Source organism: Chelonoidis abingdonii, chromosome 14, assembly GCF_003597395.2.
Source record: "Chelonoidis abingdonii isolate Lonesome George chromosome 14, CheloAbing_2.0, whole genome shotgun sequence".
In the NCBI taxonomy this organism is placed as follows: Eukaryota; Metazoa; Chordata; order Testudines; family Testudinidae; genus Chelonoidis; species Chelonoidis abingdonii.
In genome coordinates, this window is record NC_133782.1 from 17,123,568 (window position 1) to 17,149,549 (window position 25,982).

The 25,982-nt window shown below is 44.6% G+C and overlaps 1 protein-coding gene across 1 annotated transcript in view; it reads left to right on the forward strand.

The window, feature by feature from the left end:
- B4GALT5 (beta-1,4-galactosyltransferase 5) overlaps positions 1–25,982 on the forward strand; it is an 80,278-nt gene that overhangs the window by 40,674 nt on the left and 13,622 nt on the right. The window contains exon 2 of the mRNA XM_032804020.2: positions 19,251–19,385. Coding sequence (XP_032659911.1) covers positions 19,251–19,385 — 135 coding nt within the window. The remainder of the gene's footprint in view (positions 1–19,250; positions 19,386–25,982) is intronic.

The window sequence follows — 25,982 nt, forward strand, 5'->3', positions numbered from 1 at the left end:
TACAATTTTGTTCCCATAAAATCCCTTTTCTGCATGTTCTCACAAAATAGCAGTTCAGAATAAGGCACTATTCATAGTTCTGTCTAGAGCACAATCCTGTTCACCTGAAATAAGCTGCCTAACTGGTTGCTGGTCCTGATCTCTGCTTTCCTGCGAATGAATGTCTGTGCATTTGTAACAGAAGGATAAAGAAATTCATCATGGATGAAGAAATCTTCCTGACAAATGAATCTATCCTTAGCAGTGAGTGACCCTTCTGAATAATCCACTCTATCAGCGTTTGCCAGCGCGAAGAAATATTTAAGTTATCCAAAGTCTACATAAATATTCCTGATAAAGCCTGATATAACACCTATCAATAACATGATTCTTTTATAAATGGCAGCTTGATACCGAGCATCAAGGTTTGCATCTTTGTTCTGTTATAGCATGTCAGCAGTTTGTTACGGGTGCAGTTTTTATGTCAGACAATAAAATCCTTCTGAAATCTTATCAGCACCTGGATACTTGTATATTTTTGTAGCTGCTTGGAACAAGCAGTTAGATTAAATCTAGAAGTATGTAGTCTGTTGACCTCAATACATTGTAAATGTGTTCTGTTTTGTTTTGAAGCCAAACTTTTTTAAAAAAACTTTCCATAATATAGGGACCTTGCTGACAGGAAACCTGCTGTAGTGAAGATAGACCAGAAGTCTGAAATTGTTTGGCCATAGGTTTACTCTGCAGTTGTAGTTCTGACATTCTTGGGGAAGTCCCACGAGAACTTCTACATATGTGAAAAGTAATGACCCATTTTTTTGATGAGGGCACCAACTGTTGCACGTCATCCATGTGATTAAAAAATAAATAAATCTTCAAAAAATTGATGTGTGTAATCCAACAGTGAAACTAACAATTTCAAGCTGGAGACTGAAAAATTTAGAGAAATGCCATATTGAAATGTTTTTTTTTCCACCATGTTTAAAATGACTGAAGTATAATAAGCAAGATATAGTCATTAAGTGCATTAAGATAAAAAGGTTAAAGTCCAATTACCACAAAGGAGCCTTGAAGCTTACTAGTTTTACTAGGTTAATTGTTCTGCCTTGAAATCAAAATCTACCTGAAATATCGAGCTCCATGCCTGTTGTCTTGACTCTTAGCCCATTATGAGGTGAAACCTTGACAGGAGAATTTTTTAGTTTTAGATTTTTATTCTTTTAGGAATAAAACTTCTGTGAATAGAATAGTGTTGACACTGCATATGACCCACAATATAAGAAATGGCCATATGGATCAGACCAAAGGTCCATCTGACCCAGTGTCCTATCTTCTGACATAGCCAGTGCCAGTGCCCAGGAATGAACAGACGGGTAATTCAAAGTACCCATCCTTGCTGCCCTTCCCAGTTGATGGACTATTCTCCATGAATTATCTAGTTCTTTCTGAACCTGTTATAGTCTTGCTACAACATCCTCTGACAAAAAGTTCTACAGGTTGCCATATAAAGGGAGCATGTATAGTACTGGATCTGTAAAACACAAAGAACCTTGGCACCTTATAGATAACAGATTTTTGAGCATGAGACTTTCGTGGGTTGAATACATGCATCTGACGAAGTGGGTATTCACCCCGAAAGCTCATGCTCCAAGTCTGTTATCTATAAGGTGCCGCAGGATTTTTGTTGCCTTTACAGTTGATTGTGCATTGTGTGAAAAATACTTCTGTTGTTAAACCAGTTGCGATTAATTTCAGTGGTGATCCTAGTTTTGAGTATGAGGAGTAAATAACATTCCTTTTTATTTCTGCACACCAGTTATTGGCTGTATTATTCCCCCTTAGTCATCTTTTCCAGCTGAAAAGTCCCCGTCTTATTCTCTCCTCATACAGCAGCTGTTCCATACACCTAATTTTGTGTGCCTTTTCTGAACCTTTTCCAATCCATATCTCTCTTTCAGAATGGGCAACCACATGCACACAGTATTCAAGATGGGGTGCCATGGATTATTACAGGCAATAACTATTCGTCGTCTATTATCTGTCCTCTTCTTAATGATTCCTAACATTCTGTTCACTTTTTGACTGCTGCTGCAAACTGAGTGATGTGAAGTAAGGCTGATTCATTTCTTCAGTTTGCCAACACTGGAGACAGACAATGAGCAACCCCAAGCTGTGCGCACTGCTCATAATCCCTTTTGGCTTTGGCACAAAAATTTTTCAACCCAGTTTTTGAAGGTGGAAGAATATTCAGATATTTTAGGGCCTGTTTCACCTTAAAAATTATTGTGAGATACCCATTGTGTTTCATGACTGTAAGCAAATATGTTCCTTTCCATGTTTAAAAAGAAAAAATTCTTGAAGCCTTGCATTGCATAGAGAATTTAGAGGTTCTTCTTTTGCATTTAACTTAACATCTGCATGAAGACTTGAATGTTAATCAGTAAGTCTATAGTTTTTATTAGGTAAAAGAGTTAAATCAGAATTTGAATTAGAACCTAGCCCTGGTAGGGTGGACCTATTATCTGTTGACTGACCAGAAACACATGCATTTGGCCTCCATAGATATGTCATTGCAGCCACAGCTCCTATTGTTGTGTTAACAGCTTAGATTTTCATTCTCACCATATGAATTGAAAGCACTGCTGAGAGTATGTCAGATCTTATCCTGTCTGAGAAATGGGGATGTCTCAAATGACTGCATGCCACAAATGTTATCTTTGGCTGGGTGCTAAAACTTGGTTAGACTAGGATTGGATTGGATTAGATGGCAAGGTTATTTAATCACCAAACAGATAAACCATTAGTCTTGTTAAAATCTTCCAGGCTAAAATAATTGTAATCTCTCCTGGGCAAGATAATCTTTTTTATTAAAGATTTACAAGTCCAAATTATTTTCTTTAATTTTGAATGTGATATAGATAGTGGCTTATTTTTTTAGAAAATGATTTCTATGTTATTCTCCATGGATGTAGCAGCCTGCTCCAGAGTGTTGAATTTTGTGCCTGCAAAGTCACAAGCTAGAACACCATGTAAATAAAAGTAGTGGCTTTATTTTGAAGAAGTGCAAAAAGCTCAAATTAGCTCCTCCTTGTATGATTTTCTTGGTATCCAGAACTTAAGGTGAAACTGAAAGACTGCCTAAAAACATGTGTTTTCTTGGTTTGGGAGGGGAATGAATGACATATACATCACCCTCCCCGGTCCAGGAGTTCAGAGACCCTTTCTAGATCTAGTTGAGGTGATGTGGATGACCTAGCATTCTTTAGAGGCGTTTGGTGCTCTCTTAAAAGGTTTTTGCCTCTGTGGCATTCTTGCCACCTTCTGGCCCAGAATGGGGGTGGTAGTAGGATAACTAGTTGGATATCATCTTGCATTAATGGAGAGCATGGTCCTCCTTCTGACCAGAAACTTGTTTATTGAAAGCAGATGGCTCTGTAAGTTAAAAGATCCACTCTGCCTAGGATAGTGAGAATCGTGCTCAGTGATGATGATTTACAAAGGTCTACAATGAAGCAGTTCTGAGGTGAGTTTGGATCTGAGCGGCTCTTGCTGCGTTTCCTACATGCTGAACTGTAACCTTGCGAGAGTTCAGGTCTCAACAGTACATGGTGTGCCACGTTGAAGAAATATTGTTTGGTTTACTGATGCTGGTACTCGGCTCATGAAGAGAGAGTCTGCGCATTATCGACTTACTGTGTAATGCCATAATCCTAACTGGACACAGTAGTATTACTTTCCTTTGCTTAGTGAAAATCGATCTGCAGCTGATGTTTTCCTCCTCTTAAGGCAGTTACTGGTTCCTGGGGAAAGAACCCCTTAGCAAGAAGGTTAATCTGGTCCTCTTAACTCTCTCCTATGATTACAGTAAAGTGAGAGACAATGACATTGCATAGTTGGAAGGGGGGAGAAGTAACAGGAAGCTAATTAGAATTGCATCTCTCATAACTCTAATTACTTAAATAAGAGAATCAGAATCTTGCTGAGGAGGCATTGTGAGTGGGTTTTAGCCACAAAAGCTTGTGCCCAGGTAAATTTAGCTCTAAGGTGCACAAGGATCCTCGTTCTTTTGCTAGAAGGTAGTCATTAATTTAGGCAAATTTTGTTAAGTGCTCCATTTTTTTTCCTCCAGGGACTGTATGTATGCCAGTGGAGTCCTGTTGGTTTTCTTTCTGGTTTGTATTGCAGTAGGAGGCTTCTGGACCCACTGGCATCACATACAGTCCCAGCTAAAACCTCCAACGCATCATCATGGATTACAACCCATCCTGGACAATGATCACACTTTCACAGGCCTTGGTGGAGGCCAGTCCTCGCCCAAGACAACTGCCAACCTAAAATATTCTCACCAGTAACTGCACACCGCACCATAGCAACTCTAGCTCAGAACCAATCCATGCAACAAACTCGATGCTAACTGTGCCCGATATACACCAGCCGACCCATCACAGGACCTACCAGATCGCCACATCATCACGCGTTATTCACCTGCATGTCCACCAATGTATAATACGCCATCATCCAGCAATGCTCTTCTGCTATGTAATCGGCCAAAGTGACAGTTCTACGGAAAGATAAATGGACACACATCAGATATTGCATGGCATATGCAAAAACCTGTAGAGACACTTCAACTCCTGCCAATAATAGCAGATCTTAAGGTGGCTCCTGCAGCAAAAAACTTCAGACCAGACTTCAAAGAGAAACTGCTGAGCTCATCATCTGCAAATTGACACCATCAGCTCAGATAAACACAGACTGTGAATGGCTTGCCACTACAAAACCAGTTCTCCTCCTGGTTTCACACCTCATCTAGAACAGGGTCATCCTCCTGATTGAATAACTCGTATCTCATAGCTTGCTTGCATATATACACCTGCCCTGGAAATTTCACTACATGCATCTAACGAAGTGGGTATTCACCCACAAACTCATGCTCCAAAACATCTGTTAGTCTATAAGTGCCACAGGAAACAAAATACTGTAATCAACCAGAAGTTGGGGATGCAAATTCCTGTGTGACATTCTATCCTTGTTTGCAGGTGGTCGCACGACATGATCATTGTCCCTCTAGTCTTAAAAAAAATCTACAAATCTCGTCTTTTGAGCCTCAAAATACGTTGACATTTCCGAGATGTATATGAGAGAGATACTTGGTTTCTGGTTAAGCAATACTTGATATCTGACTGTTTCTCCAGTCAATCCTCATGTACAGTTTGAAAACTTGCCAGTTTTGTGTAATGTTTTGTAATTACTTGCGTGTGGTGCCTCTGCACTGTTAATTTTAGCCTACTAGTGCTATAAATATTCGCAAAGTATAACTTATAAGTGGTAGATAAAGGGTGATACTAGTGTTACCACATTAGAATAAGCATTTGTTCTGTAAAATATATAAAATCAAGACCTATGCTAGTGAGAATACTTTTTTTATCTAAACTAAGGTAGAGGGCCAGATAGACTTGCAGGTGTATCTTTGCATGTACAAATGGAGAGAAAATTAAAAAGAAAATCCGGTTCCTAATCACTCGTCCCATTTGTGCTCTTGGTAGCCTAACAGTGATAGAATTGCAGAGTTATTTAGGCTGTCTATCTGAGCTTGGTAAAAGCTCACGCTATACCACCAATGGAGCTGCCCTGGGTAGAATGCTGCTGAAAGACTTGAACAAAGATCATTTGTAGAGAAGGCTCTGTTCGTTATTCCATCATTTGTCTTTTAAAGCCATATTGCAAGGTTTTGCAGAGGGAAATACTATCTGTACTAAGTGGACAAAACAATGGTGTGTGATCATGATATGGAGCTTCTAGATACTGTAATAAATAATTATTTAAGAGATCTGTTTTTCAATTCTTAGCATTTGGTGTTGTACGCTGAATGATTTTTGTGTATTTTCAGCTTTGTTATTCCAAAAGCTGAGTCCATTTTGTACAATGCAGTAGTGCCAGGAGCCGCAGCGATGATCAGGGTTCTGTTTGTGACTCTTGAAAACATGTAAGAAAAGATGGCCTGCCTGAAGAGCTTATGACCTTAGGATCATATTTCTGGAGCTTGCTGTCAATTGTCCTGGATGACGTTGGATTGGTCACAGTTACATTCTGGAATGCAGGTGAATAGCATTCCATAAACCCTAGTTTTCCTGAAAAGTTAACATAGCTTGTTAGAATTTTTTTGTTATTCAGAAGTGGTCATATGCATTAAACAAGGCTTTTCAGGCCTAATTACAAATCAATTAGGTGACAGATGCAAGTTGAAAATCAGAGGGGGGTGGGTGGTAATGGATCCTATATAAGAAAAGACCCCAAAAGAGATGTCCCCTATAAATCGGGACATTGGTCACCCTAGGAAGAATGTCAGTACTGTAGAAACGAGGTGATACGAGAGCCCCTAAATTCGCATGCTTTTTTGTTGTGCTGGTTTTGTTTTTTTTTTAATAGTAGTCGTCGGAGATGGCTCATCAGGAAACATTGGGCCCGTACTCCAAGCTGATAATGTTTTGTAGTGTGTGAACCCACCCCTTTGATTCTTCAGTTGCTGTCTGTTAACTGAATCCCCCCGTCCTCCTGCCCGTGCCCTTCTGGCTGTTTAGCATTTCTGTGTTCTTTATCTTACCGATCTGCTGCGTGCGTTATTCATATTAAACAGACTCAGATGTTCTGCTGTTTCTCAACAATGAAAACTAAAGAGCTTCTTTCTCTCTTACTCAGAACTGTAACGGCAGTGGATCTTATCCTTCTTGCATACGACTGGTTAGCAAGCAATAGTTGTTCAGGACCTCTTCCTCAATAAGCCTCTGACTGGAAAGTTTCCCACTGTTGGAGATCATATTAAGCGAAGTTAAATTAAGTTCATGAGAACGAGGTTAGTCTATTTCTTTGTTAGCAGGGCTACTTAAAATCCACTGAAAGTTATTTAAGGCGCTGCAGCATTGACTATGTAATAGGCTTTGTCTCACAGTGAAAGCTATTCCCGTCTCTCTTAGTTTGGTAAGCCAAACTTGTTCTGTAGTTTTTAGGCATGGCATTCCTCCTTTGTTTAGCTTATAAAGCGTGTGCGCTCTTCTCTCTCTGGTCTACATACGTCACATTCAGTGGGAATTTCTAACTGCAGTTGTGCTGTAAATGATGTTAGCTGAAGTTGATAAATCTGGAATTCTATTTATAAATCCAGCCAAGTTGACCTTACGCCAGCATCTTCTTCCCTCCATTGTCATGCAACAGCTGTATATCAGTTGTCGCCTCGTTTGGTATATTAGCTTGTAAATTACTTTGTGTGCTGAGATTGAAAGGATATGCAACGTAATTAATATTATCAAGTATCAGGAGGGGTAGGCCGTGTTAGTCTGGATCTGTAAAGCAGCAAAGATACTGTGGACCCTTATAGACCTACAGATTGTTTTGGACATGAGTTTCGTGGATGATACCCATTCGTCAGATGATGTAGTGGAATTTCAGGGGCAGGTGTATATATCTGAATGCAAGGCTAGAGATAACGGGTTAGTTCAATCAGGGAGGATGAGGCCTGTTCTAGCGCTGGGGTGTGAAACCAAGGGAGGAGAAACTGGTTTTGTGTGGGCAAGGCCATTCACAGTCTTTGTTTAATCCTGAGCTGATGGTGTCAAATTTGCAGATGAACTGAAAGAAGTTTTCTTTGGAGTCTGGTCTGAGTTTTTTGTGCTGTCAGGATGCAACCTGTAAGGTTCGCTTTCAGTCCTTGCACACTATGCGACTTAGTGGCTCTGTTAGCAAAAAAATCAGGGAAGTCCAAGAGAATGCTGAGGTTTTTTTTCCCGCCGTTTTTCATCTTGAAATTTGACACCATCAGCTCAGGATTAAACACAGACTGTGAATGGCTTGCCCACTACAAAACCAGTTTCTCCTCCCTTGGTTTTCACACCCCAACCGCTAGAACAGGGCCTCATCCTCCCTGATTGAACTAACCTGGTTATCTCTAGCTTGCTTGCGCGCGCACACACGCGCAGACACCCACCCACCCCCTGGAAATTTCCACTACAATTTAATAGTAATAATCCTGTATGATCCATTAGATCAGAGAGAGTCTATTATTTTTTGTCAAGGTCCAAATTTCTAGGTCAACGGTATACTCAAGGTCCAGACTCGAGAAAATAATAAAACAACAATAATAATGATAATAAGTAAACAAGATTTCAGAGTCCATTCAAAAGCATCTAGTGATCTTGCTTTGGCCTGTGGTCTGCCTATTTTAGACTACGCCTGCATTAGATCAACAGATCTCATTCCAAGAAGAATTACTGCACAGCTGAAGCATAGTTCAGCCTGAACAAGCACTGCAACTGCACGTGTTCGTATGCACATTCTTTTGTAGACAAAACAGCAACAGGATATTCGGTATCTTGAGTTCTTCTGCTGATCATAGCTGGGCCAGTTTTGCATGGAGAGAAGCAGTCTGTAAGTAGAAAAGTCCCAAATTACTCACCATTTTATAGGTCAAAACCAATAACTTTGAAACTCCGCTTGGAAGCTAATAACTTCTATTGGGGAGGTTTGAGTGCAGTTCAGAAATTCCTTATTCAAGACTTAAGCATGGCTATCTATGGGCTTGATTGTGACATGCTGAACAACCATGACTCCCGTTGAAGTTGTTTAAGAGCTTTATATGGATAAAGATTGCAGTGCTTAATATGGCTTCCTGTAATCTGATTCCACGATTAGCTGAACAAATTGCATGTCCCAGTTATGGATAATTTTAAGGTCCCTAATAATGGCAGCATTTTTTAATGGTGATGAATCATTTCCAGCATTGGCATTCAGATGCTGAGGAATAGGCTGTCTTCCCATAAGAATAGGTGGTGGTAACCATTGTGGCTTCTCTTTGCATTCAGCATGTTGGCATTACAACCTGTTCTCTAGACAGGTATCTCGCTAATCATTTTACCAATCAGCCATCTCAGATTTAAACAGACTTGTTTTTCTTTCTTCAGTTTTCCATGAGATGATAACTGCTGGGACAGTCTGTTAAGGATTCCTACTGCAATCTCATGAAAGTCAACAGTGTCTTGTCTTGCAGCTTCTACTAGGTTATGCATCATCTAGCCCAGGGATGGGCAAACTTTTTGGCCTGAGGGCCACATTGAGGTTGCAAAATGATATGGAGGGCTGGGCAGGGAAGGCTGTGCCTCCCCAAACAGCCTGGCCCTCGCCTCCTCCCACTTCCTGCCCCCTGATTGCCCCCCTCAGAGGCCCTGACCCATCCAACCATCTCGTCAGTGCTTTTCAATGAGCAACAAATTTTTCTTAGCAAAAGGTATTAGAAGCACCTACAAATCCTTGAATTACATACCAGAGGCATTGAGACGTATGGCTCAAAAAGTATATGGGCATGGGGTGGAGTAAGTATGTTCTGATTTTAAAGCTGCTTTGGAGCTGGCACATCTGTCTTCTAATTCTAGCTCTGCTTTGCTGTGTGACTTTGGAGAAATTACTTATTCTCTCTGTGCATCTTCTTCACCCTGTATAAGTCAGAGATAACATAATCTCCCAGTGCTCAGCAAAAGTTTTTAAATGTAACCTTTGACAGGTGGGCAAAGTATTATTACAATTGCTTCCTTAAAAACAGTAAGCCCCAAATATTCTTAATTTTAACAATACGTTAGACTGTAAATAGCTAAATTTTAAAGTTTCACCATTGCAGACTAACATATATTCAGGGAAATCAATTCTGCTTAACTATTTTTTTTTATGTATTGTATTCAAACCAAATGTAGACCTAGTCTTACTATATTTAATTTTTCTTGCATGTTAAGGCCAAGCCTGTGGAAGCCATTGTTTAGTTGCTGTAGTTATAGCCTCAGTGATGGACCAGTCCTACTGCACTGCTTCCTTCTCTTGTTCCCCAGATTTACGGCTTACCGTACCTGTATAACAAAGCTTTTCAGGGGCTCTAGAATCTATTTGTAGCAAGAGAGACTAAAATCTTACTTAAGAGCTGTTGGAATCGGACTGGATAGTTATGATAGGTCCATCAATGGTTATTAGCCAGGTTGGACAGTGATGCAAAACCATGCTGTGAAGTGTCCCTTGCCTCTGTTTGCCAGAAGCTGGGAATGAGCAGCAGGGAATGGATGACTTGATTACCTGCTCTGTTCAATCTCTCTGGGGCACCTGCCATTGGCCACTGTTAGAAGACAGAATACTGGGTTAGATGGATTATTGATCTGACCCAGTATGGCCATTCTTATGATGGCTAAATTGCAGTCTACTTAGGCAACGAGCAGAGTCTAAACTGTTGCAGCAAACTGGACAGTCTTCAAGGAGTAAGTCTCACTGCCTCCTGCATTCCGTCACCATGTCTCACTTATGGATGCAAAAACAACTTTGCGCTGAGACTAAGGGCTTGACTACACTGGAGAGTTGCAGCGCTGCTGGTGGCTTTACAGCGCTGCAACTCACTCACCATCCACGCTTGCAAGGCACATACAGCGCTGTATCTCGCTGGCTACAGCACTGGCTGTACTCCACCTCGGCCTGGGGAATAACGACTGCAGCACTGGTGATGCAGCACTGCTCCGCCAGTATGGCCACCAAAAGCGCTGTTATTGGCCTCCAGAGGTATTCGGAGGTATCCCAGAATGCCTGTTCAGCCACTCTGCTCATGAGTTTGAACTCTACTGCCCTGGCCTCAGGTGACCTGCCCTTTAAATGCCCCGGGAATTTTAAAAATCCCTTTCCTGTTTGCTCAGCCAGGTGTGGAGTGCAATTAGTGAATCTTTCCAGGTGACCATGCCTCCACGTGCCAAACGAGCCCCAGCATGGAGCAAGCAAGTGGTGGTTGCTGGATTCTATCAGTGTTTGGGGGAGTGAGCTGTGCGTCCAGCTGCGTCCAGTGTATGAATTAGATACTATGGGAGTATATCAAGGGCAATGGTGGAAAGGGGCATGACTGGGACGCGCTTCTGCAGGTTAAAGTGAAGGAGCTGCGAGTGCACTATTTGCAAGCCGTTGGAGGAACTGCGCTCTGGTGTGCCCCCAACCTGCTGTTTTTAATATGAGTGGACGCGATGACTTGGGGGTGACCCACCGCCAATCCGAGACCAGCTGGACATCAGCGAGGAGGGAGGGGGAAGGAGGAAACCGAGATGAGGTTATTGGGATGGGGGAACCCCGGAGCCCAGAGGCATCAGCCGTCTCTTCTAAAGCCAGAAAAGTAGCAGTCGCGAAGCGAGCATACTTGGGTGGAAGAGAAAAGAAGATGGGTTCCGGTAACGCTTTTTTTTCAAGGATGGAAATTTTCGAGAGAGGAGGGAGGGTTAGGGTTTATGATATGCATTGCCTAGATGTGGAATAGGCATTGGTGGTATCAGTCGCGGTAATCACCTCGGTAATCGCTTTTCCAAAATCACCAGAGCTGGGCAAATGTGCTGGCATTTTGGGCAAGACCATTATGTCCTTCGTTCCATAGGCTAACGCTCGGTGCACTGTGCTGTGAGGGTGGACCATTGCTCACACAAGGCATTGCTGAGGGCAGGCGGGAATCGCATTGCTGTAGAAGACCTCCGACGCTCTCTAGGTGACTGCAAGCAGCGAGATCTTTCCAGATCAATCTCGTTGAAAAATGTTTGGAGAGTTGTTCAGTGTAGGCGCTCGTGCACTGTTTGCTTTCCCCAATGACAGAAACCCCGATTGACAGTGACGCTGAAGCAATCAGTCCCCCTTACTCACATTGTCCGGGCTCCTTGGTTATGTGCTCCTATCTTTGTATGGAAATTATGCTATTGTGAAGACTGTAACTCTTCACTTTGTGGAAAACTAATCTGTATCAAACATTGTACTCTTGTTAAGATGTTGACCTTTTTTGCTTTCCAAAGCTACCATGAGACTCGTGCTGCCCATTTATACAAACGCTTAAAGACTCCAAAACCTGGAGAAGCCGCGAAAAACAAAAGAACATTCTGGCAAAGCAGTTTTGATCACTCTGTAGCAGAGATCAAAAATGCCAGGATGGCAGGGAAAGGGAAAGCAGTGATCCCAGAAAAACGCAGCGGCCACGAAGAAAGCACAGCACGATAAGCATTGGCGCACCAAGTGGATCTACAGCATTGTAGCCATTGCAGGCAGAAGCACTACTGCGGTCCAGCCCTCCTCCCCTGTCCCAAAGCTTTCTTTGTGCCCAATGTCAGCTCGCAAACCTTTCCCAGCATCCAGTTCTTACCACACCGTGCCTCCAACACCTGTACGTTCGCCAACCAGCCTGAGAACTTGACGCTACCCTGCACTCAACCTCATCACCATGCAGTAAGGCATCTGAGGTGCAGCAGTCATTGCACGCACTCAGACAGACAATTCAAACTGTGATCACAGTTCCCCCCCACCTCCTGCCTTTAGAGTTCCCAAATGTTGTGTGTCTGTACTCAAATGATTTTCTTTTCAGTAAATGAATTCTTGGCTTTGAAACAGTCTTTGTTTATGCAGAAAGTCAAGATACCTTAGCCCAGGAAAGAAACAGGACTGCAAATCAGGTAGGAAACCGATATACTAGACATTGTACCACTTGCAATTCACTCCGTTTGCAGGCATCAAACAGTACTGTTGGTTTTCAGCCTAATTCTCCGCAGCATCCCTACATCCTTTGCAGCCCTGTTCGGCCTCTCTAGTGAAACCCTGCCTCTGGCTGCTTGCACATTACAGCCCCAGGCGTGTTGAACCTCGAGGTCATGCTGCTGAATCTTCACCTTCCCTTCTACAATATGTATTAGGAGAGTCAACGAGGATGTAACCCGATCAGATGCTGCTTTGTTCCAGTACTGCTTCCCAATACAGCGTCACTCAGACCCCTTTAAACGGCCAAAAGCCACACTCCTATCAGTTCAGTCACGTGCCTCAGCCGTGTCGTTTGCTAGCGTCCTTGCTCCTGTCAAGTCTTCCTGTATCACGAGTTTCATGTGCGCAAGGCATTAATGGGTAACGGGTCTCCAAGGATCACTAATGGGCCATTTCAGACGTTCCCCCTACTGGTGAGCTTCCAGCTCCATGGGAAAAAAGTCGCCCTGCTGCCAGCTCCTGTAACAGGCTCACTGTTCCAACAGAGATGCGTGGATCATGCACTATTCCAGGCGCTGTGGTTAATGTCAATGAAATGCGCACAGTGATCACAGCGCCTGGGAGAACAAGAGAATCCCTTCTATGATTAATGTATCTCGGATTGTAGGTGGCGGTACGGCGGTGTCCGAAAGCGATATGCGTCACCCTCTTCGTCCCTCGCACAGTTGGCGCAACAATCTTGCAATCGCATCCACCATGCCTGCACGTTCCCAGAGTCACTGATTCTCTTAGCAGGTGCGAATATGGCCTGCAAACTCTGACATCAACTACATCCAAGCAGTCAACTTTCACTCCCACTGTTTGCGGACTGAATCGGTACTTTTCTGGTGGGTTGCCAGCTTCCCGAATTGCAATAGCCACCCGCTTCGTCCACCGACAGGCAGCTCTCAATCTCGGATCCTCCGGCTGCAGGCGTGGGCGTCCGGAGCGTCAGCAACACAGTGTCATGATAGTGGCTTTTTTCTCCAACTAGTTCTGCAGCCGCCATTCGTCGTCCAGACTTCCCAGATGAGTAGATCCTACCACCAGTTGCTTGTCCCGGAGCCCAAAGCAAGTTTCCCTGTGCTGAAGCTTCTGGTGAATGCCAGCACGCAAGTTGTGTATACAGCGTCAGGCGACTCTCTATCATCGTTGGCTACTCACTTGGGATCTAAGGAATAGCTCAACTGCAAATGTGAGTTTATGCTAGACGAGTCTCAACCAGCACACTCCTCAGCAGTTCGGGTCTCCATTTCCACAGAAATTGCGACTGCGCGCAGACACCATGAGAGTCAAGCAGCGACACAAGTGGACAGATAAAACGAGATGCTGGGATGTGAAGCGATCCGTCGCGGGGGCGTAGCAGGAAGCCAGATGACCGGCACCCTCCACCCCGTCCAACACCCAGGCAGCCAAAATGGGAACGACGGTACTCTGTGGGATAGCTGCCCATATACACCCACTCGGCAACCACCGCTGCAAATGTGGCCACACTGCAGTGCTGATAGCTGTCAGTGTGGCCACACTCTAGCGCTTTCCCTACACAGCTGTACGAAGACAGCTGTAACTCCCAGCACTGCACACCTGCAAGTGTAGCCAAACAGGATCAATCAGTCCTCTGTACTATCCACATTACTATATGAGTAAGAAACCTGGAGTCCCTTACAGGCAGACTTGGAGCAGCTAGAGGCATTCCATATGTGCTATCAGTGCCAAGTCCTGAGCATAAAGTAGTTTGACTTTGTGCAAAATGTCACAGTCTTGCAAAGATCTGGCCTTCCTTCAGTTGCTCACTGTATTAAACAGCATTGCATGCTCTGTGGTAATGTTACAAGGGTAGACAAAAACGACCCTGTGCATCATGGTCACGGTCTCTGGCAGTGTTCCCTCTAATTTTTCCCAACTGTGTGCGGAATGAATTTTGTTATGTGCACCAATGTGGATGTGATGTGTGACACATCACCTTCATATTGCTACACATAACAAATTCATGTGGTGGGGGTGGGGCCGAGGGGTTCTTGTGGGAGAGGGCTCAGGGCTGAGACAGAGGGTTGGGGTTGCAGAGGTGTGAAGGTTCTGGCTGGGGCCAGGGATGGGGGGTTCAGGGCTGGGGCAGAAGGTTGTGTGCAGTGGGTGAGGGCTCTGGCTGGGGGTGCAGGCTCTGGGATTGGGCTGTGGATGAGGGGTTTGGGGTGGATGAGGGTGTTCTGGGGTTACTGCTGGGAGAGAGGACTCCCCCAGTGCTCTGTCTCCTGCAGCAGCACCTAGGCTGCGAGGGAGAAGTGCCTGTCCCCACTGCGGGAGTGCTGGGGCTGGGGCTGCAGGATAGGTGCCCCTTCCCTGGGCCCAGCAGGGCAGCTGAGGAGACAGCCCCATGTAGATTCCGGGACATAATAAACAAAAACTTTGTCTCCAGATCCCACAACCAGGGGTCCGGCTGCTGCAGCAGTGCCAGGGGAGGCAGATTCTCCCCTGGCCTATTATACTCGCTGCCCATGATTTTAGTCATGGTAATTTTTAGTAAAAGTCATGGACTGGTCACTGGCAGTCAACAAAAATTCATGGCCTGTGATCTGTCCATGACTTATACTATATATCCCTGACTAAATCTTCGGGGAGGGGGGGCAGGTGCAGCCTGGAGGGCACCACGGGTGCTTGGGGGAGAGGGGGCCGCATCCCTGCAGGGCACCGCACCTCCCCAGTAGTGACGACATCCCTCTCAGCTCCTAGGCGGAGGTGTGGCCAGGCAGCTCTGCACACTGCCTCCACTACAAGTATTGGCTCCGCATCTCACATTGGTCAGGAACTGCGGCCAAAGGAGCTGCGGGGGTGGTACTTGCAGGTGGAGGCAGCGTGTAAACTGTCTGGTCACGCCTCCACCTAGGAACTGACAGTGGGATGTCAACGTTTCTGGGGAGCCCCCCACAGTAAGTGCTACCCTAAGCCCCTGCCCACACCCAAACTCCTGCTTCTGCGGGAGTGTAGGGGTGGGAGGCAGTGGCCTGAGAGTGTCCCAGCAGTGGCTGGTGCGACTGGCTCAAGAGCTGCCTGAGTTGCTCAGGCGACCTCTGGGCCAGGCGTACTGGCCGCTGCAGAAGTCACAGAAAGTCATGGAATCCGTGACCTCCATGAAAAATTCACAGCCTTACCAATGCAACATTGTTAGGTTGACCTAACCCCCATTGTAGACACAGTTAGGTCAATGGAAGAATTCTGCCATCAACGACCCCCTTTTGAGGGGTACAATGGTGTAGTTGCAGTGCTGCAGCTGGGCCATTGTGGCGTTTGTAGTGTAGACATACCATCAGTTTAGAACTTTGTATTGGGGAATGTGGGTGCAGTGCCCTAGTGCCTGGGAGTATACAGAGGTCTTCTGGGGGTATATCAACTCATCTAGATGTTTGTCTATTTTTATGGCAAGCTACGTAAGAACCACTAGTGTCTGTACAAAGTAAAATGTTATGCAGTGACTTTGTTATACTGCTCTGAAATATATGTACAAGATTTATATTCCAATTATTTGATAATTGTATGGTAAAATTGAGAAAATGAGCATTTTTCAGTAATAACGTGCTGTGACACTTTTGTATTTTTGTCTGATTTTGTAAACCAGTAGCGTAAGAGAGGTGAAACTTGGGGTATGCAGGACAAATCAGACTCAGAAAGGGGCACAGTAGAACCACTGCCCTAGAGCAGTAGTCTCCAAACTTTTTTGAGCGGGCACCCCATCAGTAAAATATTTTTGAGCACGCACCTCCTGCTCCTGGCCGAACTATTGAAGCAAAAAAAACAACGCTGCTTGGACTCCTGGCTGAACTGCTGAGGGGGGGCGGAGAAGTGGCGTTCCTCTTGCACACCCCACTTTGGAGACTACTGCCCTAGAGTAACCTTTCTAACCTGGGCTTTCAGTGACTGAGTGGGTGCATAATAAGCTATGGAGCTTTCTGGTATGAGCCAACCTTTTTTTTCCCTCCAAGTTAAGCCTTTGTTCTGTATGTTGCAGTAGAAAGCCAGTTACAGTTTTGTAACAAGCATGGTCCTTGTCCTTGGGTTCAAAGGTATTTTGTTGGTTTACTGCTCACCCTTGTGCTGAGGGCTTCCTTTTTAATGAATGATATCATCTTTGCTTAACTTGTTAGTATTTTCATCTCTCCTTATAGCTTTTCCATCTCACTGCTTCAGGGGGGCTTGGGTCACTTTTAAATACTCTTGTTTAAATCATTTACCTGTGTTGGGTTAATTTAACCTGCATTTTTCCTCTACTTTCAAACAGTCTGTGTTTTCCTCTATTCAAGCCCTCAAAATAAATACAAACATTTTAAATCTCGTTAGAATTGTGATGCAAACTGGCAAAAGGGAACTGAAGATCTGACGATGAAAAGATTAGTGAAAATGAATTATTTTAGCCCACAAGAAACCTGATTAAAGGGTTGGGGAATACAATAACAAATGCATAGTGTTTGCATAATGCTTCACCCTCAAGGTGCTATACAACATCTTATCTGAGGTTAAAAGGAGTTATTGTCCTCTGGGGCAGAGGTAAAATAGAGTCATGATCTTAGACTTTGGGAACATTCCAGTCACAGAGGAAGACTCTTGTCACTGAGGGCTGCTAGGCTATAAGGAAAACAGTCTCTTGAAATAAGGGTGTGACCATCTTTGGAAGTGCTGAGAAACAGATTAGAGACAGTGCTGATTAGACAGAATTTTGCTCAAAGCAAAGATGGGACTGCATGGTTTAGAGCAGTGATACTCAGGCTTGTCTACACTGGGAATTTACAGCACTGCAGTTTTCTCGCTCAGGGGTGTGGAAGAACACCCCCTGAGAGCAGCAAGTTTCAGCGCTGTTAAGTGCCAGTGAACAGTGCACCAGCTCTGCTGTGACTACACATGCCATGTTAAAGTGCTGCCATGGCATGCACACTGAGGAGAGCTTTTATGTGCCAAGGCTGACACCTGGGTCATTGTACCCTCTTCTCAGAGTTGTCCAAAAGGAGTTTTTACAAAGCACAGAAAGGAAAAAAGGCATCTCACTCCATAAATTGTCACTATCCAAATGGCAGAAACCCGTGCTGCTTCTAGGACCTTGCCAAAAATCATGCCTCGTCAGCTGAGCCATCAGAAGGTATTTTTTTAATACATTACCTTTTGCAGAATTGTATGTCAGTATATTAAGTTGTATCACATTTTCCTGAGCCAACCCATGGCCTTTTGTGGCATTATTCATTGTAGCATATTAAAATGTAAATGAAAGATAAAATCAGAAGGAGAATGTATGTAGACTTTTTTATCACACTTTTTACAAAACCTATGTAAATTTGTCAGTGAGCCTAATTTATCTTTTAATTTTGGACCAGGTATAAAATATTCTTTCTACACAATTCTTTTAGCAATTTTCTTTAAAAATAGATAGAAATCCCCTCACAGACTGTTACATGCCTGTCCCTTATTCCATTGCACATGGCTAACCCCCTCCTTGTGGTAGGGGTTTCTGCTATCAGGCTAGTGGCAGCCTATAGGGTGGGATGCTCCACTCTGTGCTTTCAAAGTTGTCCAAAAGAGTTTTTTTTTTTTTAAAGTGGCCGTAGAACAACTCGGCCCTATACAATGTAACTTGCTTCTAGGATCTTTGTCATTAATAATCTGTGGCCTTGGTGCAGTTGTTCAAATAGACTTTATTTAGAAATTGTCTGAGGCTGTGTATAAGCTAGCATTTTTGTTGGTATAACCTCTGTTGCACTGAGGTGTGAAAAAACACGCCACTGAGAGACATAAGTGGCACTCCTGTCGGTGTAAATGTGAACAGTACTGTGACGGCATGAGAGCCTCCCTGCCAACATACCTGCCGCTGCTTGTTGGCGATGGTTTAATGATGTCAATGAGAGAGCTCTCCCATTGGGATAGAGCAGCTAAGCAGGAGATCTTACAGCTGTACTGCTGTAAGTTTTCTGTATGTTCCTCGGAAAGCCGGGAAAGGCATATGTCATCTGTATTTATTAGTAATGCTGCCAGTAAAGGTAAATCTATTTTTAAAAAATCCCTTTTTGTCCAAAATGGCTGGTGGCACAAAAATGCATATGTCCAAACATAATATGTAGGGGCCTTGGAAAAGGCAGAAAGGGACCAGACAAAAGGCAGCAGAGGACTTAACAACATGTAAAAAGATACATGATGAGTTAAGGTAGAGTTATTACAACTTACTAGTCTAGTTCTAAGCATCCCAACGGACAGGCGCTGTTAGTATACTGACTAAAGGTGAGCTTCAAGGCTAATGAAAATGAAATAAATTCCATGTTTATGTGCTGATTTCTGTTACTAATCAGGTAGCAGTGCACCATCACCCTAAATTCACTCTTATTAAAGTCCCCCATTTACAAAGTCCTGTATTTCCTGGTTTACTAAAAACGTGACCCAGTAGTATCGGGGTTTAGTAGGAATGTAGCCTCTAACTATAAAATACAGTCCTGCATTTTAGGGCTAAATAATTTAAATTCCTTTTATTGTTCCAGATACTTTTTGAAATATACCTTAGATACAGTCATGTGAAATTGTATGATCTTTCCCATCCCACGTCTGGTAACTTGGTCATGTGTCCCCCAAAGAGCTTCTTGACATAAGGAAACTGAGGGGAGGCAGAATGGTTCCAAAAAGGGTTTAGTATTTGAGTTTCTCTTACCTATAAAATTTGCTGCTAATTTAATCTCTCCGGTTATTTCTTTCAGTGAACACCTACCTCTTCATGATGCAAGCCCAAGGCATAATGATTCGTGAGAATATGAGAACAATAGGAGCTCAGGTTTATGAGCAGGTGGTCCGCAGTGCCTATGCCAAGAGGAACAGCAGCATGAATGACTCAGGTATATTTTTAGTAATTAAGTCAATTTGATTAGAATTCCCATTACCATAGGAAAGTCTAAACAGTTTTTCTTAGGGGAATGAATGCATGGGTAGACACGAGAGGAGAGTTTGCTTTTAGGTCACCCTCTTTATTCTATTTAGATCACCCTCTATATTATATTATGGAGTCTATATGGCCCTTTCCTCAGATGCCTCTAGTAACTGAGGTATTTACAAGACAAGACAAGAATGGGTTGCATCATTTTCCTTCCATCTGCTTTCTAGAGATACAGTGAGTGACATCTGTGAAATCCCATTTTGTTTTCTTGAAGGGGTAACACAGAAATGCATATGCTTATGAGCCTCACTATTTACATGCAAGAAAGGACCTGAAGTTGCCCTAAATTGTTTTTGTTTCAGAAGTGGGAGTAGATACAGGAATTCTGACTACAGGCCCCTGGTTTTTTTGTTTTTTGTTTTTTGTTTAAACTGCTTACACTGTATTCCCTCTAATGCAGCGGTCCCCAACGTGGTGCCCGCATCCTGGCCAGTGGTCAAGCATCCGCTGAAATTCGGCGTCATCGAGAGGCATCGCAGCCGAAATGCCACCGAAATTTGGCCGCATTTCAGCGGATGCTCGACCGCCACCACAGTTCTTCATCTGGTGCCCGCCAGACGAAAAGGTTGGGGACCGCTGATCTAATATAATGCTAGTTTGACAGCTTTGGATATACCACCTTTGTATTTTAGTGATCCATTTGAACCAAATTGCTCTTCATACATACCCATCTTCCTCCTCCAAAAGTGGCCTATATTTAAATTTCCCCTGAGGAATTTCTCTGCCAGTTCTCTTAATCTGGTCTTCATCCTTTTTATCACTTTTTTGTTTTTTCTTTAGACAAGTAGTGCAATTTTATGTTCCTGGGACACACAAAACAAAACTTGCAGCCCAGAGGAGAGGGAATTTAGGTGCCCAATTGTATTTTAATTTAGGTAGCCCAAGCCAAACTTATGGCAGTGTACGTAAAATTGCTGTAGCAGTGTCTGCTGTGCAGAGGTGGATTAAGATGTATGGTGGCCATGGGCACAAAGAACACTTGGGTTCCCCCAACTCCCCATCACCATGGGTCCCCCTGCTCTTCCCCTTCCCCACAAAGGCCCTGCCCCTGCCCAGGCCAGAAGCCAGATCTAAACTGTGGTAAGAGCTGCCTAGGGATCCTGGGCCATTGTGAGGAACCCCAGCCCCTTCACCTGCTCTGGGCAGCATGCCCCGGGGGGGCTGCTCTCGGGTGCCTGGCACACTGCACAGGGCAGGTGGAGTATCTGGGGCTTCCCATAGCAGCCTGGGCTCTCTGGTTAGCTCTTACCACAGCCGAGGGTGATCATATGGCCCGTTTTGGCTGGGACAGGCCCCTTTTTAAGCCTTGGCAAGAGCAAATGGGACAAATACCCAGTTTAGCCAAAAAAGGGCTCGGGGGGGGGATGAGCAGTGGAGCTATCGGAGGTGGGAGAGGCTCAGGCCAGCTCTGTGTGGTGGGAGGGAAAGGAGGGTTTGGGCGAGCCCCACATGGTGGTCTATGTTCCTTTTTAGAAATTGTGCTCACCCTACCACGGCAACTACAGACACAAATTAGGGGGTTGCGATCAAATAAGTTTGAGAACCACTGGTCTAGGTCAGTGGTTCTCAACCAGGGGTACCCAGAGGTCTTCCAGGGGGTACATCAACTCATATAGATATTTTCCTAGTTTTACAACAGGCTACATAAAAAGCACTAGCGAAGTCAGTACAAACTAAAATTTCATACAGCCAATGACTTGTTTATACTGCTCTATATACATACACTGAAATGTAAGTACCATATTTATATTGCAGTTGATTTATTTTATAATTATATGGTAAAAATGAGAAAGTCAGCAATTTTTTAGTAATAGTGGCTGTGATACTTTTTTGTATTTTTGTCTGATTTTTGTAAACAAGTAGTTTTGTAAGTGAGGAGAAACTTGGGGACACTGGTTTAAGTAATATATAGCGTGTCTTGCTTTTCTGGCTACATAAAGAATTCAAACTTGGGACTTTTACTAGCATAGCTAATTTGTTCACATGCACACCCCCCAGGCCTGACCAACCTAGCTGTGCCAGCAAAATCCCTACTATAAATAGACACAGTTATACAGGCAAAAAGCCCCTTTGTTTCTATAGCTTATTTTATTTGGGGAAAATGGTATAAACTATACTAGCAAACCCTTTCTAAATGTAAATGGTTACTTGTAATGAAGCACTGACAGCATTTCTTTCTAAAACTAAGAGTTAGGCAAACTGATGTCCCATTAAAACTGCTCCTTTCAGTGTTAACACAGTACAAGTGAGTCACTACTGCGAAAATCTCGACCTACCTTCATGCAGTATCAGGCTGGAATAATGTCAGTTTAAGATAAGCATCGCACCTCATGAGGGCGAATCCCTGCTGTGTCACTGTGTTTCAATAGTGAGAACAAGTGGATCAAGAGTGTTACAAGATAAATGTTACTTTTATGAATAAAATCCAGGATACTCACTCTGCCTCACCTTTTTAAATAGGGAGTGGGAGTTGCCGTGGTGTTTGATAGGTCACATCCTTTCTTAAGCTTTTCTACTGTAAAGTTAGATTGTTAATGCATTCACAAATTACCCAAGCAACAGGTAGCTCACCACATACTTAGTCTTCACTACCTGATTAAAAGACTAGAATTTCCACTAGATATGGCAACTCAATTCAGTCTATTTTAATATGTGAAAATTGGAAAATCTGTTTTAATCTAACTTCTGAAAGCTAAGCCCACACATTTAAGGAAAAAGAAACCAATTGAACCCCTTCCTTCTTCTACTGCTCCATGTGGTGGTAAAGTGTTAGGGTACATCTACACTACCCACCAGATCGGTGGGTAGCGATTGATCTATCGGGGATCAATTTATCACGTGTAGACACAATAAATCGATCTCTGATTGCTCTCCCGTCGACTGCTGAACTCCAGCAGTGCGAGAGGCGGAAGCAAAGTCGACAGGGGAGCTGTGGCCGTCAATCCAGTGCTGCGAGGACGCGAAGTAAGTAATTTGAATTAAATCTAAGCTACGTCAACTTCAGCTATGCTGTTCTCCCCCACAGTGCAGACCAGGCCTTACGTATCTTATACATCTGCTGTGCCCCTCCCCAGTTAGTTCTTTGGGCCCTTCCTAGTTTGTGAGCCCTGCAGTTTGTGAAAATCTGGTTTGCCACCCACTGAAATGAATGGGCTTGTCACACCTCAGAGCTCTAGTGTTGCCAGCATAGACCAGCCCTGACACTAAAGTGCTGCTGCGCTTTAATGTGCCTTGTGTGGTCATGGTGCAGTCAGCTCTCTAAAAAACCCACCTCCACGAGGGGTGTATCTTCCAATGCTGGGAGCACGGTCTACACAGGGGCTTTACAGCGCTGAACCTTGCTGCACTCGGGATTGTTTTTTCACACCCCTGAGCCAGAAAGTTGCAGTGCTGTAAAGTGCCAGTGTAGACAAGCCCTCTGTCTCAGTGACACTTGTTTCACACTTTGAAGGTTTTCTTCACAACCACAACAATGGGAAACTTTATTTTTAAATAAACATGGAGACTTTAGAGAATGATGGAGCTCCATCTGTACTCCTCACCTAATTCTTTGCACTCCCCACAATGGGGCATGCCTACCACCTTTTGTTCCAAGGCACATCTCTTTTTGATCTTGCCTTTCATAATATAAACAGACATCATAATGTACATATAATTAAAAGAAGAAAAAATCCCCATGTGTTTGTCTGCTAAGGAGAGGAAGGGAGAAAGAGGGCCATATATGACAAATGCTAGTCACACCCGTACACATCTGGAAAGCAAGTGGATACTATGGTGATGAGCGCTGTGTAGGAGCTTGAATAGAATAGGGACTAGGATCCTAACAGTTCTGTAGAACGTAGCTTCATTTTTTAGAATATAAACAAAGTGGATCTCTCTAGGGTAGACTTCAAACCAGACACCTGCGTTTTTGAGTTGCTACAAATCCACTACATAGGTCTTTGCTAACATAATTGTTTGCATTGTTTTGTAGCCATCTTGGTCCCAGGATGTTAGAGACAAGGAAAGGGTGGTAATATCTTTTATTGGACTGTCTTCTGTTGGTGAAAGACAAACTTTTGCACTACGCAACAGAAGTTGGTCGAATCAAATCACCATGTTGTTTCCCTAACACAACACTTTTAGTGGTACAATTTTAGAACAAAGTTGTTATGAAACAGCCTGGCATGGTAACAGGATCCTGTATAACAGTGGTCTCCAACCTTTTTACACACAAGATCAGTTTTTGAATTTAAGTGCAACCCAGGATCTTCTCCGCCCCTTCCCCGAGGCCCTGCCCTGCTCGCTCAATTTCTCCCTCCTTCTGTCGCGTGCTCTTCCCCACCCTCACTCACGTTGACTGGCTGGGGCAGGGGTATGTGGGCTCTGGGCTGAGGCTAAGGTGTTTGGAGTGTGGGAGGGAGCTACAGGCTGAGCCTGGGGCAGGGGGTTGGGGTGCAGAAGGAGGTGAGGAGTGCAAGCTCTGGGAGAGAGTTTGGGTGCAGGAGAGGGTGTAGGGTGCTGGCTCCAGGAGGGGGGTCAGAGCTCAGGCAGGGGTTGGGGTGCAGGAGGAGGGTTGGGGTGCTGGCTCTGAGAGGGCTCAGGGCTTGGGATGCAGGAGAGGATATGGGATGATGGCTCCAGGAGGGAGCTCAGGGTTGGGGTGCAGGCTCCTACCAAGTGGCATTTACCTCAGGTGGCTCTTGGTCGTGGTGCAGCTGGGCTAAGGCAGGCTTCCTGCCTTCCCCAGCTCCACACGGCTCCTAGAAGGGGCCAATGGGTGGGGACGTGGCTCTGTGTGCTGCCCCTCTCTGCAGGCACCACTCCCGCAGCTCCCATTGGCCACAGTTCCCCATCCCCGGCCAGTGGGGGCAGTGCTTGTAGGCAGGAGCAGCACGTGGAGACCCCTGGCGCCTCCCACGCCCCTGGACGAGGGGGAAAGCTGGCCGCATCCGGGAGCAGTGAGGGGCCAGGGCAGGCAGGGAGCCTGCCTTAGCAGCAGCACTGCTGCACCACCGGACTTTTAATGGCCGGAGATCGTGATCAACTGGGAGAGTCTCCAGGATTATCCAGTCAATGACGATCTACGGATTGGTGACCACTGCTGTAGAATGCAGTTTTTAGCTATTAAACAGGAGATCTGGTTGGCTTTGTGTTCAGTGGCGTATACCAGTGATTTTCAGTCTATGGTCTGTAGACCACGTCTAAAGGGTCTGCGAAAGGTGTCTATGAAAATAAAATTTCAGATTCCAGAAGAGGAATTCTGTTTTTCTGATCAATCAAAAGTATGTAAATACCCCCACCTACAGATCAAAACCCAGAACTGTTGTCACCATAGAAGTCCACCGTTTAGTGCCTTTTCTCAAAATTCGTCAAATGCCCATGCTGAGCATATGCAGCCTTTATAGTTGAATACTATTCAGTCATATTTTAGTCTAAGGCTTCTATAACGGGTCCACAGACCACAGGTTGAATTTCTAAAGAGGTCCACACCTCTATTAAAAAACTTTTAGGGGTCTGCAAATTAAAGGTTGAAAACTATAGCATATACAGTGTATCATGACTCTTGAGGGCATTTTGCGCCAAAAATAAATAACAACAGTAACAAAAAAAAATCTGCACATATTTTAAAATTCTGCAAATTTTATTTGTCAGCTGAATACGAAGACTGCAGCATGACATTGGGGAGCACAGGCCACTGACTGTGCAGAGGTGGGAGATCACTGTGCAGCTCCCTCCCCGTGACATGGACTCAGCTGTGAGGCTGCACCCAACCTTGACACAGTGCAAGGACCAGGCCTGCCCCACAAACACACCAGGGCCCCATCCCCCCACTGCCTTTCACTTGCTAGCAGGCCCCACAGATCAGGCTCCTCCCTCCCTGCCCTTGCCGCAATCAGCTGTTTTGCTGTCTTCAGTAGGCTCTGGGAGGGAGGAACGAGGACATGACACACTGGGGAGAGGGGAGAACTGGGTGGGAAGGGTTCAGGTTGGGCCTTGGGGGAAAGGGCTGAGGGGGGGGCACAGCCTGGGCCAGAGCTAGGGGTTGAGCACCCCCTAGCAGTTTGGAAAGTTGGTGCCTGTGTCCAAGACCCCCCATTCCCATTGGACAGAAGCCCTTACCCCACCATCCCGCTGCAAGGTAGAGGTCCTGAGTTGCTTCCCCACCCCTAGTCTAATAGGTGCAGAATGGGAGGGTTGTGGGGGGCTCAGCGAGCCGCACTTTAACAGTAAAAGAGCCACATGTGGCTCACGAGCCACAGTTTGGCCGTCCCTGATATAGAGGGTGTACTAGCAGTGTAGTTTTACTGGGAATTTTTGTCATGGCAATAACAAGTGTCCAAGATAAATTGGCTCATCTAGACTCTAATAATATGCCCTGGGTTGTCAGTGTTTATTTGCGATTCCATCTTGGCCTCTTTCACTTTCTAGTTTGAATAAGACTGCAATTACTACTCGCTCTGATAAACTGAGCTAATTGCACAGGAATGCCATACAGCAGTGAGAAGAAGGAACCTGA